The sequence below is a fragment of the Protomyctophum bolini genome (genome assembly GCF_963924005.1).
Source record: "Protomyctophum bolini genome assembly, chromosome: 18".
NCBI lineage: Eukaryota > Metazoa > Chordata > Actinopteri > Myctophiformes > Myctophidae > Protomyctophum > Protomyctophum bolini.
In genome coordinates this window covers 20,777,255-20,793,178 of record NC_137879.1, presented here as the reverse complement: position 1 = coordinate 20,793,178, position 15,924 = coordinate 20,777,255, and the positions used below count along the sequence as shown (strand labels likewise).

General features: G+C 41.7%; 2 protein-coding genes across 3 annotated transcripts; one reads left to right on the top strand and one right to left on the bottom strand.

The window, feature by feature from the left end:
- The first annotated feature begins 11 nt into the window (after positions 1 to 11).
- Positions 12 to 11,107, top strand: LOC308333401 (uncharacterized protein C16orf52 homolog A-like). Of its 2 annotated transcripts, none has more exons than XM_080789791.1 (3): positions 12 to 853; positions 7,817 to 8,029; positions 8,884 to 11,107. In XM_080789791.1, exons 1-3 carry the CDS (start codon positions 748 to 750, stop codon positions 9,066 to 9,068), a joined length of 504 nt encoding a protein of 167 aa, XP_080645917.1. In that variant the 5' UTR covers positions 12 to 747; the 3' UTR covers positions 9,069 to 11,107. The 2 variants fall into 2 exon arrangements, with proteins under 2 accessions (XP_080645917.1, XP_080645916.1); XM_080789790.1 differs by having other exon boundaries at positions 12 to 862.
- A 1,489-nt stretch (positions 11,108 to 12,596) lies between these two features.
- tmem235b (transmembrane protein 235b) lies at positions 12,597 to 15,895 on the bottom strand (the record flags this gene model as incomplete). The annotated part of the gene is made up of 4 exons (XM_080790034.1): positions 12,597 to 12,808; positions 15,066 to 15,203; positions 15,442 to 15,499; positions 15,716 to 15,895. The coding sequence occupies 4 exons, from the start codon at positions 15,893 to 15,895 to the stop codon at positions 12,597 to 12,599; spliced, it is 588 nt and encodes a 195-aa protein (XP_080646160.1).
- Positions 15,896 to 15,924: the final 29 nt, after the last annotated feature.

Here is a 15,924-nt window from a genome sequence, read left to right as displayed (position 1 = left end):
TTCGTCAGTTTTTTGGGAGAGAACGGTGTTGTGAAGAAAGAAACGCATGACAAAGGATTATTGCCTAATATAAATAACGGAATTCAAGTGGAAGTGGGTTTTTGGAACCGTATTTAATATTCCATCAAAGAGCTTTGCCGCGTGAGCGTGGAATGTGATTTTCCTTTATGTTTGCTTGGAACGGGGGGCTTCAGCGTCCAAATGAGGAGCGGGGGGGGGGCTTCGGATTCAGGAAACAAGTAGGTTACGTGCATGAATTCGTTTAAATCGTGGGCAAATTAAAACCAACGTTTAGAATAAACCACTGGGTAGGTTTGTCCAATTCCTTGTGTGAACACCCGCGGAATGCGGTGGCCGTATGGGACTGAAACGGCAGGAGTTCAGTTCACTGTTAAATGGTCAGCTCGCCACCTTGCCTGGAAAACTCCCCACATCTCTGGCCATCATGGTCAACTATTTGAGGAACATCACAGCAGGGAACTTCTAACCCTCACACACACGAACACTGCGTGTGTCCACCGCGCTCTGGAGTCTCTTTAAAGATGGTTGCACACAGACTCGTCTCCCTGTCCGAAAACGACGTCGGCAGGGAAGGATTGGAACGTTATGGATCCGTTCAACTGAGTACATAAGAGAGAGTCCTGTGAGTGTCCTGTCTCCTCCCGCTGGAGAGGTGAGATCGAGGCGAATAAACTGACCTCCTTTGTACCCCCAGAGCCATACGCTCCGTTGTCGGTCCCGACTGCTATGGATAAACTCACCATTATATCAGGATGTCTCTTCCTAGCTGCAGACATGTTTGCCATCGCCAGCATTGCCAATCCAGACTGGATCAACACGGGGGAATCGTCTGGTAAGTTAGGTGAGGGCACAAGTTATATTCTTTATTTATTATAACTATCATTGCATTGCAGAAGGTGACACCTACCTACCCCTACACATGGCAAATGCATTATAAACACAAACCTTATGTTATTTTTTTATATGCTGTTTGGACTGTCTCGTTCACCAACCATGCTTCAGTATGAGTTATTATAAACTATGAATAATGATGAGATAAACAGTTATTGACCCCGTGGGAATCTTAGCATCAGCGTGAAATACAGTAGGGCCTACATCTGCATTGAGCTGACTGTTAATTTATTTTAAGGGATTATTATATAAATAAATATATTTATAAATAAGTACATGACATGTACAATCTGTCTAATCTGCATAATAGGTCTACAATTACATACAATTGTCCAATCATTTGTTTTTCCAGTTTTTTGTGGAAATAGGCTAACTATTTATTTTGTCTTTTAATTTTTCTTCTATTGTTTTTGTGTTGTTTCCCCCCTCCCTATATCCCTTCCCCCAAAAGGACCACAACGGAAACAAGCCTTTGTGGTATTTTTTGTTGTTATTTTCTCCTTTAGGCTTTTGAATGAAGTTTCAATAAATATGTGATACATTCTGCGGTCCTGGGCAAATGTTACAGTTCTGTAGGCTACTGTACATCCCAGTAGTCCATTGTGCATGTCTGCCCACTGCCCTGTGAACTGTTATACAACCTGTTATTATTATATCTTGTTTGTGTTTAGTTAGTGGAGCATATCACAGTATCACTCCCTCATTTCACTTCATATACTTGTATGAGTGAAGTGCACTGGAGTCAAGCAGGAGTCAGTAATCCCAGAGAACAGAACAGACAGTGTAGTAGTTAGTCTTCAGTTCTCATATGGGGCTGATCAGGGCAGCGTGCTCAGTTAGTTGTGGTTGTCCAGCTAGCTCATCATAGATGAGCCAGGATGTCCAGTTTAACTACCAATGTATTTAAATTTGTTGGCAGCCCTTGTGTTGATGTTACGGGGGTATGCTTCAGATTTTGCATACAGAGCTAAATGTAGTTTATCATTATGCAGTATGTTCACATTCTGTGACCCCCTCTGGGCTGTGTCTTGGTGCTTCTAGGTTGTAAAGTACAACAGTAGAGGTGGGAGACGACTATAATGCTAAAATCTTTTAACCTTCAAATTTGCATCCTTAGTTTACAGTGTTTTTTCTAGGCACACAAACACAAAGTTTAAAAACATGCAGACTACTCTGCAACACAAACTCTTCCTCAGGCAAGGGGTGAGAGTTTTTGTGACTCATTTTTGCATTATACAATGGTCTCCCACCATCTTCTTTTTAACTTGGGACCTTTTGGGTACCCAAGGACTCAATTCAATTCAAAGGAGCTTTTTTATTGGCATGAGAAAACATCCTTTCACATTGCCAAAGCAAGTGTGAAATGAAAACCATAAAAACTAAGAAATCTCAACATTTTGTGGGTTGCTTCTAGGTGTCACAGCCAGGCATCACAGACAAATGACAAAAGTGTTGTGATATATAATATAGACAAAGAATGGACACCTATAGCCATGTGGAACAGTGAATTGTAGTTTAGTTTTCTTGTTCAATGATGAGAAAAGTTTGACGCAAAGGGGATAAAATCATATAATCCATTACGATCTACCTATCCGTCAGATACCTGAAGATACCACATCATTATCACATATAGACTATAGGCATGAGCAGATGGCATATATTGGCCCGGATGACTGGGGTAGCGGTCCGGGCACCGCAGCCTGACAGCATGCAGTGGGTTCGACTACAGATCCCGACGACCTTTGTTGCGTGTCACTCCCCTTCTCTCTCTCTCTCTCTCCCCCCATTTCCTGTCAGTCTATTGTCATCTATCAATATATCAATTACATAACTCGAAACCACCACATGAATTGTCATGCAGGTAAATCGGTAAATAATAAGCAGATTTGTGTTGCATAACCAGGCAGATATCCACCAAATTATCTTAAAGGGTTTGTGTGTGATTACTGAATTAAATACAATTTGTTATCGGGAGGGCCTCTGCCCTCCCATTCCATCCAGCAAGTCATGGTATGAAATCAGGCAGATGCAAAGCTAAAAGGCTCTTGTTCCAGTTTAATTAGCTTAATGGTAATTACCTGACCAGGGGAAGCGTTGTTTGTAAATGGAGATGTATGCAGTGAATCTTAATTGGGTCTTGTGGGAAGGAAAAAACTTTCCTTTGAGAGAACTATCGCTCTCTACGCCTAATTATGACGGAAATTGACTTGGCTAGGGGCATTTGTGTGGTGTTTGTTTGTTTAATTTTTATCCCGCGATTTTGCAACCAATTTTTTCACCCAGTGTCAATTGTCTAATGTAATCCTGGGCGCTACACTTCCTCTGTCAACCTGGGGGAGCAGCGGACTGACCTCATGCTTCCTTCTATGCATGAGGAGTCCAAGCTGCTTCTTTTCACCTGACAGGGGAGAGTTTCACCGGACCGACGTAGCGTGTGGAAGGTACACATTATTCTGACCAGTTCCTTTCCCCTCCATCAGGAGGCCAGGGGGAGGTAGTGACCAGGATTACTGCATGTTTTTGTGAGGTTACCTACCCTAGGGAACATGGTGAAAACATTCAAACTCCACACAGAAAGGCCCTTTCGCCAACCCCGCCTCAGGTGTGTGTGTGGTGTTTGTTTTAGAAGTGAGGAACATTACAGACTGTGTGTTTGCCTACACTGGTTCTGTTGTGCTTCCTCACCACGTCTGTGAGGAATTTAGAAAAACAAAACAGAAGATTAAGAATTTTGGTGCCACATCCAGGAGACCGGGGTTTGATTCCTCCATGGTACCGCCAGCTTGGCCAGGCATTCCACCAAACACAATTGGCCGCGTTCAGAGGTGGGAAGCCGGCAAGTGATAGTAGGAGTCGCTCAAGTTGGTTGAGCCTGTTCAGCAGAGATTGAGAGAGGTGTGCCACATTCCTACCTCTTTTTTGAGGGGCGCGTTTGTTTTTAGTTCAATGTTTGTTTTAAAAACGCCATTGACAATGAAGGGAAAATTGACGTCATTCTTGTCCCTAACTCAAACATTAAATGCCATTGACAAATGTCTTGTTAACATTAGAACATGTAGACTGAGAACATTTGTGATGTTCTTCTCATGATGTTAACATTCATTGAGTGAATACAGTTTGCAAAAGGTTAAGACTTACAGTTATACAATAATGCTTAATGGATAACACAAAAATCCCTTAGGGTGGTCCTGTGTATTCAATTCATCAATACTAGGAGCAGTACAAGTGTATTTACAGAACAACATTAGGGTGTAATATTTATTTTGGGAAGCTAGAAGACTTTAGGTCCAGTTGCAAATTGCAGACAGGTGTTCTTTTAAGGGCATTCCACATTCTGAGAGCTAAGGGCCTTTTCAACCTGCAATGTGTCCTTGTCCGGACAGTTCCCCACATTGCACTTGTTGTTGCTCACTACATTCTCTCTTGTAATGTAGTCATCATTCTAGACGGCAGTCTCACAGATGGGGACAACTTTAGCTCATTAGCCGCTGTTGTGACATTGCTGTCTCACTTAACGCAAACCTGCTGTTTCCCCACTGTGTTCATTCTATCCTGTGTAATAATCCCTGAGGCTTTATGTCATGCAGCAGGTTGAGTTTTGTACGTGTCTATGCTCGCAGTTGCTGTGTGTGTGTGTGTGCGTGCGTGTGTGTATCTGCGCAGTGCGCACACACACTTTCCAGGAACCCTGCAACTCAAGTAGGTGCTTTGTTGGGGGGGGGGGGGGGGCTTAAGGGGACTCAGGATTCAGGAAGTGCTGTTTTTATCCCTTTAAAAGATGTGAACACACACACATTGCACATACACTCTCTCTCTTAAAAAACAGTGTTCCCACTAACAGACATTTTGAAGTATCCTGCTGGATCTTGCTGGAACCGTTACCAACTCACTCATTTCACTTAGACTTCCGAATTGGGATGAGAAAATGTTTTATTGGGTTCTTGTAAATAAAGTTTAAATACAGTTTTATAGCTTAATATTCATTCTAAACTCGGCATGCAACTTCTGAAATGAGATTGGAACAACTGATCAGTGATTATCAAGTGTATTGGGCCTTTTTTCATTTACTATGAAATCGTTCATTTCCCGCCAGTCACTCATTATCCCCATACATGGGAATGCCCCCGTATAAGCCCAGGTCACATGACATCATCAGGGATGGAGATCCATGATGTCATACAGTCATAGTAAATGCGACCTGCTGTCCCTGATCCCTGATGTCATCAATATTGGCCAGAAATTCTACATCTGACCTCAAACCCTTAGATCTCCATATATGAATATATGTCAGAACATTCCATATGTTGATCCTTCCACAATCCTTCCCCATCCATCCTTCCTCTTTGATGTCTACCTTTTGACTGATGCCTGTTCATTCAAACTCTAGACAGACCTGTCCCAATGTTATTAGTGCAGCCGCGCCCGGCAGCCAACCTCACCCTCTCTCGCCCTCAGGCGTCTTACCGGTAATTATACTTTACACAGTATCACTATTTACATTCTTCTCACACACAAATGAACAATATTTCAGGAACTTAAATTTAACTGTAAACCGCTAACATCACAATTTCAAGTTCCTCAAATTGCTTAACAAACAACTGCCTTATGACAAGACAGAAATACAAGGGTTCATTCATGTATAAGCCTTTCTCTCATACCATGCTGTCTATAGACGAGAGTCACCCAAAGGCAATGAATGCAGACCTGCATTTGATTTTCCCCACAGCATCTTCCAATGAGTACAACAGTAAAAGGAAGCACATTAGCCAATCAACAGCTTTGCCAACATTAGCAACCACTAGAGAAGGCAGGACGAACTAGTAGTGAGGTACTTTATTTGGTCAAATGTGTGGGTAACAGGATAAATAAAAAAATAAAATATTGAATTGAAGAGGGTATGCGTGTGTAATGAGGTACATTATGAAGTAAATGTTCCCTAGTCCCCTTCATTGTCAATGGCGTTTACAAAACAAACATTGAACTAAAGACAAACATTAAACCTGCCCTCAAAAATAATCTGGGCATCATCTTTCATGACATCATATAAAATGTTGTGAAGAGTCCTTTGTAGTCAGGCAGCCAGGGCCTTGAGAGCAGATGCTTTCTCTATCTCCACTGTGTCTCACAGAGTGAGGTTCCTGTGTGTGTGCAGATGCAGCCCATTGTACAATTAATCATTTATATTTGCTTGATGAAAACAAATGGTTCTTTTTGTTCCACCGCCATGAACAAATCACGATTTCCTCTGTCCTCAGCTGTTGGAAAAGGAATAATCTGGTAGTTTGCCAGTCGAGAGTTTTGTTTGTTGTTCAGCTGTGAGAAGTATGAATAGCCTACTACAGGATAGATGCATAATGGATGGACCATGACCACACACAGTCGCAAGATGTGCGTGCGCCGTGCGTATGTGTGTGTGTGGACTGTGGAGGTCTTTCTAATTGGACCCACCAGGCCTTTGAGAGTAGATGTGAGTTTCTGTCTCAGCCAGTGACTCACCATCTAACATGGGACCACTGATTGGTCCTTTCCACTCCTGTACGCTATTGACTTTCAGAGTGACTTTCAATTATTGGTCTCCCTCTCTCTCTCTCTCCCAGTGTCTCTCACTCCCTCTGCCTTTCTCTATTGTTTCTTCCTCTCGTGTCCATGTCTTCCTCTTTCTCTACCTCCTTTCCTTCCCTTTCTTTTTGTTGCTCCTCATTTCTACCTCTGTGTACCTGTTTGCCTTCCATCGATTGAGAGGTAGATCTTCTGTCTGTCCCGTTCGTCCCTCATCTGTCTCTCTAGCTCCCTGAACCATGCATCCATTGGTTGTTGCTGGATTGTGGTTGTTTCAGGCCGTGGCCCCAGAGCACAAATATTGTCATCTGGGAGGTGATTAGGTCTCTGCTCCCTCTGTGGAATACAGAGAAACATGCCCTGCTGACATGCCTGCATGCTTGATAAATGATGTCATGGGCGAACAATTGTCTGCACTCATTATGAAATGACATAGAGTTCACAACAAGTTTCTGTATTTGCACAGGGCTGTTTAAAACGGTAATGAGTGACAATATGTCAAATCATCAAATAAATAAGAACAATTAAATGAGTGTCTGTCTTCCTCTTTTTCTCTTTGTCCCCTCCCTTCCTTGTCTCCCTTTACTCATCTCTCCCTTTCTCTCTTCATCCGTCTTTCTCTCTGTGTCTCCCACCCTCTCTCTCTCTGTTTTTTTTTTTTTAACAATATATTTATTGAATTTTTTCTTTGTACAAACAGACAATACAACAAACAAAACAATACACAATACAGACAATACAATTACCCAAAATGAAAAACAAACAAAACAACAACATACAGTACGTACATAATAATAATAATAATGGCACTCGAATGGCAACAATAACAGAGTCAAACAACAAACAAGACCAAAAACAAATAGCTGCAGAGAACAAGATCAAACAATTTCCCCCATTAAATAAGACAAGTCATTAACCGTAATATACTGAATAAACTTTCCCCATATCCTATCAAACAACTCCTGTTTATTCTTTAAAGTATACGTGATTCTTTCCAGAGGCAGACACAATGATAACTCCCTAAACCACTGAGCAATACTGGGTTTGCCTATCTTTTTCCACGATAAGGCTATAGCCCTTTTGGCTTGTAGTAAACATAAATCCAGAAATCTTTGTTCGCTACTCTGAATCTTATGGCCAGGTGGGCAAAGACCCAATAGAAACAGTTTTGGGTCAAGCTCAATATCTATCGACAATATCTTCTGAATCTCCCTCCTCACTTCTTCCCAGAATTCTTTCACTCTTGGACATGCCCACAGACAATGGAAAAGTGTACCTTTGTCCCCACCACATCTGATACAAGTATCTGGAATATCTGCACTAAATTCTCTCTCTCTGGTTATAGGCTCTCTGACGGTGGGTCTTGTGCGTCAGTGTCAGACCATCCATGGACGGGAGCGGATCTGCATCCCCCCTAGTCTCCCCCCGGAGTGGGTGACCACCCTCTTCTTCATCATCCTGGGCATCATCTCCCTCACTGTCACATGTGGCCTGCTGGTGATGTCACACTGGCGGCGAGAGGCCACTCGCTACGCACGCTGGGTCGCCTTTACTGGGAGTAGGTTTCCCTTCCCCTCCCTCCCCTAACCTGGGTGATGTGTACATTTGTTACACAGCCCTCATCTGAATCTGAATATCGTACTGAATAGCATGACACCTAGCTGATTAAATAAAGAATATTTCTGGTTTTGGTAACTGGTCCTTTAGTTGAGAAAAAGCTAATCCATTCCCATGCTGTATTGTTTAATGATGGGTTTTACAGTAATGCTTTTGTTTAGTAATAGAGACTTTAGTAGCTGACCACTCTCTCAGAATTCCATACAATATTGAGCTGCACAATTATGATATTATTATCTTTGGCACTTTAGCCCTGGTTGTGATTCATCCCAATTAATATTCTTAATGATTTGTGGAATAAAATAATTGTATTACTTTCTCTGCATTTTATATTTATTATTTTGAACCATAGCGGGCATTCCAAGTCAGTTATTGCTGATATGCCAGTCTTCTCATCAACTGTGGAAACTGAAATAAATGTATGTTTGCAATGTACTGATATGTTTATTCATAAGCCATATTATGCAGCCCTAGTGTAATGGACATTATATTTGATGTTAACATTTGGTGATGCATGCATGCTCATAATTTCCGTAAAATAAATCTCAGTGGCTGCTTGAAAGCTGTCCTAGATGGAGCTGTTTCTATTTTTATGAGCAGCAGGGGTGAGTTTTTACCACTTTTAAAGACAGGCATACACACGGGCATTGAATAACACTCATTGTGGATGAGGTTGCATTGGATCATATATACGTACATAACCGAATGTTTCACATTGTGCACAATGACACGTGTTCTCAACTTTGTGTTCTAACAAACAGCATCTCTCTTTCCCCACCTCTCTCTCATCCACAGTGGTTCTATTCTGTATGGCAGCACTCATATTCCCGATCGGCTTCTACATCAACGAGGTGGGAGGTCAGCCGTACAAGCTCCCTAACAACACGGTGGTGGGTTCCTCCTATGTGCTGTTTGTTCTCTCAATATTCTTCACCATAGTGGGACTGCTGTTCGCAGGCAAGGTCTGCTTGCCTGGCTGATACATTGGACCTGCGTTTCCGTTTGCGTTCTTCAGAAAAGTGCCGCGCACGGGAGGCATTTGACTTCTAGCCTATCATCAAAACGATGAGTAGACTTAGGTGTGCCGCTGTGTGGCTCTTTCTGTGGGGTCTTAACGTACTGATGCTTGATTACCCCAGTATGTATCCGTTGAATACTCTGTAAGCACTGACCTCAGACTGGGCAGGTGGGAGAGGGGCTAAGATGGCTACCGTGCCGCCCTCAAAGATTCAATTGATGGGCAACGGACGGACGAAGAGAGAGGAAGCTATGGGAAAGAGTCACAGGAATAGAAGTGTCAACATACAATTACAGCATCTCGATGAAGGTGAAAGGTCGTCATGTGCATTTGTCCACTAGCTTCCTGACTGTTCTGTCTTTGCAAGACCGAGAAGATCACATGTCACAGAATGTAATTTGACATTAATCTGTCAGATTTCATGTGGTCTGACAAGATTATGCTTTCAGGAATCTGTTCATGTCAATATGAGGATCATGCAGAAAGGCCAGTAAATGGAGAAAAAAAATACGTATAATGTTAATCTCTGGATAACATGTACAGTAGGACATGATGCTGTTCTCTAGGATGGTATCTGACTGTGAGCCAGTAAACAACAGCAAGTAAAACTTATTCTGGGGCTGATGTTTTAGTTGTAATCACCTTTTTTTGTAGCAAATGTGTTAATTCGCCACATTGTGGTTTATTATTATTATTATTATTATTTGAAACGATAATTATGCACTGCATCAAGGAGGTCCATAAATCTATCAAATGTCTTTGATTTCCATGTTTATACAGGTATTTTGTTATTCTTAGAAGCACTGTGATCATTCGGAGAACCACCTCACTCAATCGCTCATTAGTTAATCTGGTTCTGACGGTGGACTGTTTTGAGGATAACCAATTCACATCATTATATAATATAAATATATAGAAATCACACCCTTGTGAAGTGAGGGGCGCTCTTATCATCGTACATCATCATACATCATCTCATTCCGGCCATTCACAATTTGCGTCCTCACCTACGTCTTCAATGTTTGTGTTTATACAAAAACAAAAAAATGGCCATTCATTGTCAATGCATTTAATGTTTGTGTTAGGACAATGTTTGTATTTACACACACCGTCAAAGCTGGTCATAGGAGGGGGAGGGGCTAGCGCTCCTAAAATATGAGACAAGTGGGTTTAGTGCCTGTATATGTGTAACTTAATTGATTTTTCCCCTTGGAGTAAACATGGTGTAAAAACTCACTCTTACGTTGAAGTACCACCACCATGCCACCAATTGAACTGAAGACCTTTTCAGCTGAGTTTGTAGATGTTTATGGTCATGTGGGGCGCTCTGGAGCAGCAGTCAATCCTTTAGTTCTTTCCTGTTCCACCAGAGTGAGACAGAGCTAAGATGCTGCCCGATGTTTCAATCCACTTCCTTCATGTGATGGATCCATGAGGTTTATTGCGCTAAAGTACTCACAGGACATGTTAAAGTTGCTATGGAAACCTGATAGAAAAGTATTTATTGTTGCGAGAGCTGATGGTGACAAACAAATAGTGTGTTATCTGTGTACATAGCACACGGGCAACAGCAAGACCTATGTTAGACCTAAGACCCATGTTTGCAGAGGTTCACATCCTACTCCCTGCTATTGTTGTCAAAAGCTAATATTCAATAATGCTTCCTGCCTCTGACCTTCTGCGTCATGTGCTGCTATTCAAATATGTTTTCCTCCTCACACTTGCAGTGTCCTTGTTCGTTGCTTTACACCCTCTTTTCATTTTAGACTTTGTGGTTCCCATGGTAACAAATGGCTGCTACTGGGGTAATGCTACTGGGGATGCTGGTAAGTAGCTACATTGATGAGCTCTTAACGTGGACAAGATTGATCATAATGTATCTTCTTACAGAGTACTCCTAATGATGAACTTTTAAATAAACATTAAATAAAACAGTACTTCACAAAAGAGTACTTCAGTTAGTGTATCTTTAGTGTCATTTTTCTGGTTTAAAAAATGCGATGCATTCTAAGTAGTGTCAAAAATAAATGTATTTCAAAACATTGTCTCTTGAGGGGGGGGGGGGTAATTTGATTTATCTTTCACTGTAAATAAAACTGAGAAACACCTTCATAATTTGTCAATTCAAATTTTAATTCGAAAGTAAAATACATTTTGTATTTAAGTGTTGAAAAGGTTTTAAAACCACTGATTTACACTACATGCTCCCAAAGCCTTGTAAAGTCCTTAATGTACATACAGAAAAACCCAATTAAACAAACTATAACAAACTAAAAATATCGGTGAGTGGCAAGAGTATGTGAACTCTAGGTTTTTGGGTTCATTTCAAGGTGAGATTAGAATCAAGTGTGTTCAATATTTTAAATGTATGGATTGAAAACGCCTCCACTAATTCTAGAGTTTTGTATATTTTTGTCACTCGCAGCAATATTGGATCATCTACTTTTAGGACTATAGGCTTGGGCAGCATAGTGTACATTAGTGTAAAGTTTTGTCCCCAAGACACTAAAATCTCAAGCCAGCTGTATTGATATTTGTGCAAAATAGCCCTCTATATCAAGTTACAATACCTAATTGCTTGTTTTATTTACTAATATTTAAATATATGTATTGTCTGTATTGGGGGATGTGCAAAAAGTGGGCTACTGATTATCAGTGATATTAGTACATTAAGGAAATTCACAACTAGTGTATATTGCAATGTGTGTCTCATGGCATACTGTTTTGAGAACCACTGGTGGTGAAAAATGCTACTTTGTTTGACAAGTAATTTCTCCTTCACCCGGTCAACTAATATTCATATTAGTTATTCTACTTCATCACTGTTTCGTTACATGCAGTAGAAATAAACATTTATTGATACTGATATATTTAAAGACGGAAACACAAATGACTTATAAACCAATAAATATAATAATTACGTTTGGCAAAGAGTAAAGTTGCCTTTAACAAAAGCGCCATTGTGCAATGAAATGTAATTTCAGTTTTCACCACAAGGGGGAGAACTTGTTTTGCTGCTGTAGTTCAGTCTTAATCACAATACAGTAGAGGCGACTTAATAGTCAGTCACCTAAATTATAGTATACTAGGCGCCCTCCTGTTTTCCCTCTACTAAATATCTTCACAGAGCTTGTAGATTGGCTATTCTAGCTGGTTGTTTGCCCCCAGAATATATAGGGACACTAGGGTTCATATGGTTCATATCCAAGTTGTTTTGGCCCCAATTAACAATCTCCCATCTGTGAGTGTGACTTAAATAACTTTTAAATACATTACAGCTTAAGACACTGAGGACAAAAAATACTTCCACAAGAAAAGGTTCCTTTCATTTGCAAAGTGGCAGTCTCCTTTCTCAATCACATACTTTTACACTGTATATCTCACTTCTGTACCGGTTGTTGTCTACAGTAACTACAATTAGTTCAGTGCTGACGAAATGTCCTACAACTTGCAATTTGCATCCATTTCTAGGCTTACATTAGGCCATAGCCTACTTCTGGAGCCTGGCTGTATGGGCAGCCATCAGGAGCAGCAGGCCAGTCAGGACCTCCAGGACATAGGAGAGCCAGGCCAGGGCCAGCGACCAGCCGAAGGATGTGTTGATAAGAGCCAGGTACTCCGGCCCCAATCGTCTCTTTGTCTCAGCCAGGGCCTGGTAAGAGTACACTATGTACAGGCTCACACCGCACAGGGTCAGCAGGCCTAATGAGAGAGGCAGGCCTAATGAGAGAGGCATACTCACACAGGGACCATTTGCTCTTACTTTCGTCATACTCAAATACGGTATGACAAGAGCTGTCCCCAGTGTGAAAATGATGTGTCCTAGACAATATTGAAACATAAAGTAGTGCGTCACTGTGTGCCGTGATGTGTGGGCAACACTGGGCACTAACAATGCACGCAGACACGCATTCATGCATATGCAGATTATGCACAAGCATGTACGTACAGTACACCCTACCCTACCACAATATCTTATCCCACTGTTTAGTGGCCTTGGAAGGGATAGGTTGCCATGTTAGAGCAAATAAAACCAACCTACATTAGTGGCAAGTGGCAACAATGGATGTAATTAATACAACAATTTTAATGTCTAATCAAGCATACCTGGTACAAAGGTGTGATTTAATAGTAGTGTATAATGAAGCTAATGAATATATATGGATATTTCTCTTTTTGTACATCCCTGTCTGGCTCCTAACACTGAAGATCTTGTTCATGTCAGTGTATTAGAAGATCGAGAAACACAGGCATCCAAAGGAAAGCAATCCCAAGCATTGGTAGTGGCAGGGTAGCCTCGGGAACCCAGACGTTTTATTTAGCGGCAGGGTGTCAAGGACAAGATGGGACATGCAGTAAAATAGTGTGCAAAATTCACAAGAAAGGTCTAATCTAATTCTCGCCTTGATTCCATTTCATACACCTCCATGTGCTGCTGATTAAAGGGTTAGAGGAGTTAGTTGATTCTCTCACACAAGGGCCTCCGTTATTAGTGTCATAAGGTGTTAATTGGAGCACGACACTGGGATAATTGCAGGAAGCCATAGAGCCTGTACTCAGACACTCAGGGTTTAAATTAGCTCAGATGCTCAGAACAGTTCAGTGTTTAATAGGTAAACAAATTCACCTTACGCATTCATCTTCCATCCACCTTCGCCTTCATAGCGTAGGGTGGGGGAAGCCCAGACGTAGGAGAAACAGGTTTGGGACCAAAAGCTTTGGCGGTTTTATTCCCCAGACCAGCTGCTTTTTGCAAGGCTTTTTCTTTAAGATATATTATATTTATTTTCTTAAAGACATTTTGGGGCTTTTGCCTTTATTGATAGATATATAGTAGGTTGACAGGAAACAGGGAGAGGTGGGGGGAAAGACACGGAGCAAAGGTCGTCGGGATCCCCGAACCCGCTGCCAGACTGCCAGGCCGGCCCAGGCCTTTGCAAGGCTTTTTAAAAGGTAATTTTATCCGAAACTGGTTATAGAGGTCAGTTTTATTGTTTCCGCATGAAGTGTGAAAGAAATAATAAACCTGTAAAGCTTCAAACGGCTTCCCATTCCAAGTATGGGAACTTTATAGTGAATTCAGGGCAAATAAGAATGTTGAATTAAGAAACCTAACAAGACTAATGTGCTTCAGCAATCGGCCTGTTAGAGTTTGAGATATCGTGTGTGCACCTGGACATTTTGGTGGCTCTAGGAAAGGCCATGAAATCACCAAAATCAGTCCGTTTCTTGCATGAAGCTGCACATTAAACTCTATGACAATCCAGCCAGTAGTTTTTTAGATAATGTTTGGGACCAATGTGTTGACCAAGTAGACTGACATTTTCATCCTTGAAGCCCTGCTGCCAGCAAAGCTAAAATTCACGTTTAATTTTGTCCTCCTTGCCCTTCAAATGCAAGAGTCACATAAGGTCATATGTCAAGTTTGTCATTGTGTCAAACAGGATTTAACGCTTTAAACCAACAAACAGGCGATTAAATGCCTTTCCAAACTTCCACACGTTTCTGTAGCTGCACATTTCCCTATACCTGTCAAAGAAAGGCATAGGGAAAATGATGATGAAAGGGTAAAAGCTGTAGACCATTTTGTGTTCAATAAGACAACTATCCCAGTAATCTGACCTTGTTTGGCATGTTACAGTGTTTGCTCAGCTCTCCAGTTTTTCCTCCCTCTTTCTCTGTGATACCTGTCACCTTACCTTACCTATACAAAAAAAATCCAGGTCTGAAATACATCCTAGAAGTCTGAAGACAGGGGTAAACGGAACAGAGAATTAGTGTGGAAAAACAAGGTAACTGGATTGCACTGGATTACATTTGTTGTCGTCAATGCATCCCGGAATGGCCCTCTTCTCCAAACTAGGAAATATATCACCTCCTCCCAGCCCCAGACTCTGATGCAAGACGGGTGGCATGATGGAGCAGAACTGGTGTAATTGTTGAAATCTAGGTTACTTACTGCACACCAAGAAGTATGAGGTGGTGCCAGTAAGCAGGGTGGGGCTGCGTGCCAACGAGCTGACCAGTCCGCAGATTCCACCAAACACCAGCAGGACCAGGCTGAGGGGGAGGACCACCACAATGACACTGTGCATGTCTGTGAGGTGACACATGCACACACGCACACGCGCGCGCGCACACACACACACACACACACACACACACACACACACACACACACACACACACACACACACACACACACACACACACACACAAACAGTTAACAAATTGGTAACAGTGTGCCCTGACAATGGAAGGAACTTCATTAATGTCTAGCAGTATGTACAATTCAGGGGTTGTAATGACTAATGAGTAGGCCTAATGAGACTCACTCAGCATGTGCAGCTCAGACTCAGAGTAGTTGGAGGAGTCCGCTGTGAAGGAGACAAGGAGTACACATTACCACCTGGATATTGGAATAAAAAAACGTTGGACGTTGAGGACATTTTTAAAACGTATTTGCAAACGTATGCCGTTTGTTATTGAGTAGGGTTCATTGAAATGCGACAGCTATGAAGTGAGGATGGTGATAGATAAATAGGCCTACATCTAAAATCTAATATAATAATAATAATAATAATTAAACTAGGCTACATAAAAGCTTACCATACCGTTTTCCACGATTTTCCACAGTCCCGAGTGCAGGGAGCTGTCATCCTTCAACTCGCTTTGGTTAATGTCTATGATGTACCAATACTCGCTGCCGATAGCTGCTGCCAGTAACGCAAAGCTCAATATGCCAGAGATGCCCGCAGAAATCACCAACGTGCCAAAAGTTATCCTCATTTTGTACGGTTTGTTTAAACAGACTCGTG